Raw genomic sequence first — 4,700 nt, 5'->3', positions numbered from 1 at the left:
CCAGGCTGGCTCAGGGATGGGGAAGGAGAAGGAGCCGGGGTGGAGGGTCACAGGGGTCCCCGTTGCCCTCCCGGTGCCTGACCCCAGCGGGGCTGGTGGAGAGCAGGGCCCTGGGTGGGGGCGCCATGTCCACCCCCCTGCCCGGTAGTGACCGTTGTGCCAGTGCCTGCTGCAGTGCCCTTCACCAGGACCCCCACGATCCCGAGGCGGCATTGGCCCCACCCATCATAACCATCACAGACCAAGGTGTCCTGCCCCCTCCACCTCACGCCTGCTGCCTCCCCCACACCCCCCCGCAGTCCCCGCGATGACAGGACGCTGCGCGGAGCACGGCACGGAGCAAACCTCCCAGTGGCAGGTTTCATGGCTCGGGGCTGGCGGCAAGCGCCTTTACTGCTGCTTGGAAAGCTCGCAGAGCCCGGGCGGCAGGATCACTCGTACCCGTGGGGGTGCCAGGGGGTCGGGCAGGGGGAGGGCCTGGCAGGGTGGAGTTGGACTGAGGGGCTGGTGATGGGAGGCACGAGGCTGGTCCATGGGGTGGGATGTGGCACTCCTGGTGTGCACATGGAGCCCAGAGCTGGACCATGGGGCAGAGGGTCAGGACGTGGAGCAAGGAGTTGGGCCATAGGGCAGAGGGTTGGGCTGTGGGGCCCGGAGCTGGCACGTGACTGGGAGGGCTGGCAGCGGGTGCAGGGGGTCCGGCCACAGGGCCATGAGGGCAACCTGGGCTCTGCCCGCTCAAAAGGGGCCCCGCGCATTGCGGGTGCTGTTCATCTCCACGGCCTTGATGATGAGGACGGTGCCCACGATGATGCCCGCAATGCCCACGGCCAGGCCCAGGGCACACATCAGTGTCTCGGTGCTCTTGGACACGGGCAGGGGCACCTGGGGCTCTGTGGGGAAACAAGGGCGGGAGTGAGGGCAGGAGGCTTGAGCCCCTTGATGCCTGCAAGGGGGGAAGGACCCAGGTGTCAGGCAGCCCCCAATGATCCATGCGGCAGTCGTAGGAGTCGCCCTGGGTGGGGATGAAGGGCAGGTAGGAGAACTTGCAGAAGCTGTGGTTCTGGTGTGGGTAGAAAACGGTCTTAACGACGCCGTCCACCACCTTCTGCCCGTTCTTCAGCCACTTGATGGTGATCGTGGTGGCCAGAACTTGTCCACGTAGCAGATGAGCATGTTGGGGTCCACCAGCTGCACAGGGTCCTCGGAGAACACTGTCACCTCAGGGACCTCTGGGAGGACACGGGGAAGGTGTTAGCGCAGCCCCTGCCCCACTCTGGTGCTCAGACATGTCCCAGCGCCTGGGACTGAACCAGGGTTGCCTTCCCATAGAGAAGGCCCCAGGGTGGCCCACTGCCCACGCAGGGAGACCCTGCAGCCCCGTTTGGGTTCTTGGCTGCTCCGGCTCTTCCTAATAAACTCTGCCAGTACCCCGTGGCTCTGGTCACTTGTGGGGCAGGCATGGACCACTCCTCTGAGCTTTGCCATTCAGCCACTTCTCAGGCCAGTTTTCGGTCATCAGCGAACTTGCTGAGGGTGCCCTCTGTGCCTTCATCCAGGTCACTGAGGAAGAAGTTGAACAAGACTGGGCCCAATCCTGACCCCTGGGGGACACTGCTAGCTACAGGCCTCCAACTAGACTCTGTGCCGCTGAGCACAACCCTTGGAGCTCTGCCATTCAGCCACTTCTCAATCCACCTCACTGTCCACTCATCTAGCCCTCTCTTCCTCAGCTTCCCTAGGAGGATGTTGTGGGAGGCAGTGTCGAAAGCCTTGCTGAAGTCAAGGCAGACAACAGCCACTGCTCTCCCCTCATCTCCCCAGACACTCATTCCATCCCAGAAGGCTGTCAGCTTCGTTAAGCAGGATTTCCCCTTCCCCTTGGCGAAGCCATGCTGACTACTGCTCATCACCTTCTTTTCCTCCACATGCTTGGACATGGCCTCCAGGATGAGCTGCTGCATCACCTTTGCAGGGTTGGAGGTGAGGCTGACTGGCCAGTAGTTTCCTGGGTGCTCCTTCTTGCCCTTTTGGAAGAGTGGGGTAACACTGGCTTTCTTCCAGGCTTCAGGCACCTCTCCTCTTTTCCATGACCTTTCAGAGAGGATGCAGAGTGGCCTAGCAATGACATTTGCCAGCTGCCTCAGCCCTCGTGGGTGCATTCCATGAATCCCACGTCCCAACCTTCTGCCTGATGGCCAAGCTCCATGCCCCATGGCCCTGCTCTGGGCCTGACGTCCCAACCCTCTGCCCAATGGCCCATCTCTGTGCCCCATGTCACAGAATGGCCAGCAGGGCCAGAGGGACGCCCTGTCCCCGTCATCCGGCCATGGCCTCTCCTGGCACTGGGCAGCAAGAGCGGGAGGAGGCGAGGGGCAGGTGTCACTGGCAGGGCAGGAGCCCCGTGCTGGGGACCCCATGGTGTGGGGATGGGGCCCCCCCACCACGGTGCTCAGCCAATAGGAGGGAGCCCCCACTCTGACTCGTCTGTTCCCAGGCAGAGTGGCAGCACAGAGCGCCCTGCAGAGCAAATAGACTGACGGACGCCCCAGCAAGACCCCGCAGGGGAGCACTGTCCCCCCAGGCCGCGGGTCCCCTCGAGAGGGTTCTGGGGGTGGAAGGGCAGGGGCAGCCATGGGGCAGGGAGCCCTGCGGTGCTGGCTGGGCCTGGCGTCCCTCGCTGGGTCGCTACAGGAGCCTTGCTCCGGCGCCGGGACAAGTGTCGACGGGAGCCCTGCGGGGCCCAGCTCTGCCTGGTGATGGGTGATGCTGCCCAGCCCCGACGCTCACTGGCCCTCGCTGGGGACTCCCCCAGCCCCGGCGCTGGGCAGGGTCCAGGCTGATACCCCGAGGCGGCAGAGCTGGGCTCGCTCGGGGTCCCAGCACCTCTCCAGCCTCCTCTGGGAGCAGCCATGGGGACCGGCCGCGTGCAGGGTCCAGGAGGTGCTGGGCTGGAGTGATGCTGGTGGTGCTGGCAGTGCTGGGAGTGCGCAGGGCTCATGGCAAGGAGACGACAGGTGAGCCGAGCTCCCCGGCGGGGGGATGGTGTTGGGGTCAGATGGCACAGACTCCCCGTGGAGGTGCTGGGGTTCAGGAGAGCCCCCTGGTGCCCCCGCATCTGCTGTCATCTCTGCTCGGCAACCTGGGGTCAGGGGGCTGCAGGTGTCTCTGTGGGGCAAGACTCAGTTGGTTTGGGGTGGCTTGGAGGCACCCTTGTGCCCTCCCCAGCCTTGGGGAGCTGTGCTCTGCCCCCCTTCCCCCACCCTGCATGGGGGCTGAGGGTGCCTGGGGAGGAGGAAGAGCTGGGGCACCGTGACCTGCCTCTCTCTGCACAACAGGGTATTTCCAGGAGGTGCATAGGGCCGAGTGTCAATACCTCAACGGCACCGAGCAGGTCAGGTTTGTGGAGAGGTACATCCACAACTGGCAGCAGTTTGTGCACTTCGACAGCGACGTGGGGGTCTTCGTGGCCGACATCCCCCTGGGTGAGCCAAGTGCCAAGTCCTGGAACAGCCAGCCAGACCTCATTGAGGACAGACGGGCTAAGGTGGACACGTACTGCCGGCACAACTATGGGGTGTTCACCCCTTTCACCGTGAAGAGGAAAGGTGAGTGCACGGGAGAGCCCTGGGTCTGGCGGGGCTGGGACACCCCCACACCCTCCACACCACAGGTGGCGGGGGGGGGGGGTATACGGGGGTCCCCAGAGGATGGCGATGAGCCAGGCCGCTGGGATTGTGGGAGGGGAGTGTTCGTGCCTAGTTGTGCCCACAGCAGGGGCCTGGGCGAGGTCCCTGCACACTTCCACGAGGACACGAGCCCCTTGCGTCCTCCCTGGACACATCCTGCGTGGGGACCACAACACCCAGCCCTGGGCCGGGAGGAGTCCCAGGAGCAGCGGTGCCAGGTGGCCCCTTGCGCTCTCCCAGCTAACTCCAGCTCTCTCGCTCTCCCGCAGTTCAGCCCAAGGTGCTGGTGTCCCCCATGCAGTCGGGGTCCCTGCCCCAAACGGACAGGCTGCTCTGCTACGTGACGGGCTTTTACCCGCCGGAGATCGAGGTCAAGTGGTTCAAGAACGGGCGGGAGGAGACGGAGCGCGTGGTGGCCACGGACGTGATCCAGAACGGCGACTGGACCTACCAGGTGCTGGTGATGCTGGARAGCATGCCGCAGAGCGGGGACACCTACACCTGCCAGGTGGAGCACGCCAGCCTGCAGCAGCCGCTCACCCAGCACTGGGGTAAGGCCCGGCGCCCTCCTCCTGCAGCCGTGCAGCCGTGCAGCCGTGCGTGGGCGGGGAGCGGGTGCCCTCCCCCTCACCCTCTGCTCTGCTCCCTGCAGGGGCCCAGTCGGACACCGCCAGGAGCAAGATGCTGACGGGGGTGGGGGGCCTGGTGCTGGGGCTCATCTTCCTGGCGCTGGGGCTGGTCCTCTACCTGCGCAATAAGAAAGGTGAGCGGCTGGGGTGTGGGGCTGGGGGTTGAGGAGCCCTGCTGGCCGCGGGGCCGGGGCTGCGGTCCTGCCCCCGGCCATGGCCCCTGCTGCGCCGCTGACGTCATTTCTCTGTGTTTCAGGGCGCGCCGTTGCCCAGCCCGCAGGTAAGGCCCATCTCCCTCACCCCTGTTGGCCTTCGCCCTGCGTGGGCCGGTGGCAGCCTGCTGCGAGGGGGCTGCGCGTCCAGGGCTGGAGAGAGCGGATCC

General features: G+C 65.4%; 2 protein-coding genes across 2 annotated transcripts; one reads left to right on the top strand and one right to left on the bottom strand.

The window, feature by feature from the left end:
- Positions 1 to 458: 458 nt before the first annotated feature.
- On the bottom strand, positions 459 to 2,209 carry LOC112966631 (HLA class II histocompatibility antigen, DR alpha chain-like). Its single transcript, XM_026066954.1, is given in 4 exon segments — positions 459 to 893; positions 937 to 1,140; positions 1,143 to 1,232; positions 2,185 to 2,209. Coding segments are annotated over 4 exon segments (474 nt in total). The 3' UTR covers positions 459 to 738.
- A 688-nt stretch (positions 2,210 to 2,897) lies between these two features.
- On the top strand, positions 2,898 to 4,682 carry LOC112966632 (class II histocompatibility antigen, B-L beta chain-like; the record flags this gene model as incomplete). Its single annotated transcript, XM_026066955.1, is given in 6 exon segments — positions 2,898 to 2,948; positions 2,951 to 3,017; positions 3,339 to 3,608; positions 3,959 to 4,240; positions 4,342 to 4,452; positions 4,575 to 4,682. Coding segments are annotated over 6 exon segments (874 nt in total), but the record flags the coding sequence as incomplete, so codon positions are not given.
- Between the last annotated feature and the right edge of the window lie 18 nt (positions 4,683 to 4,700).

This window comes from Apteryx rowi, unplaced genomic scaffold (genome assembly GCF_003343035.1).
Source record: "Apteryx rowi isolate R43461 unplaced genomic scaffold, aptRow1 scaffold_2507, whole genome shotgun sequence".
NCBI lineage: Eukaryota > Metazoa > Chordata > Aves > Apterygiformes > Apterygidae > Apteryx > Apteryx rowi.
This window is presented reverse-complemented; position numbering and strand designations above follow the sequence as displayed.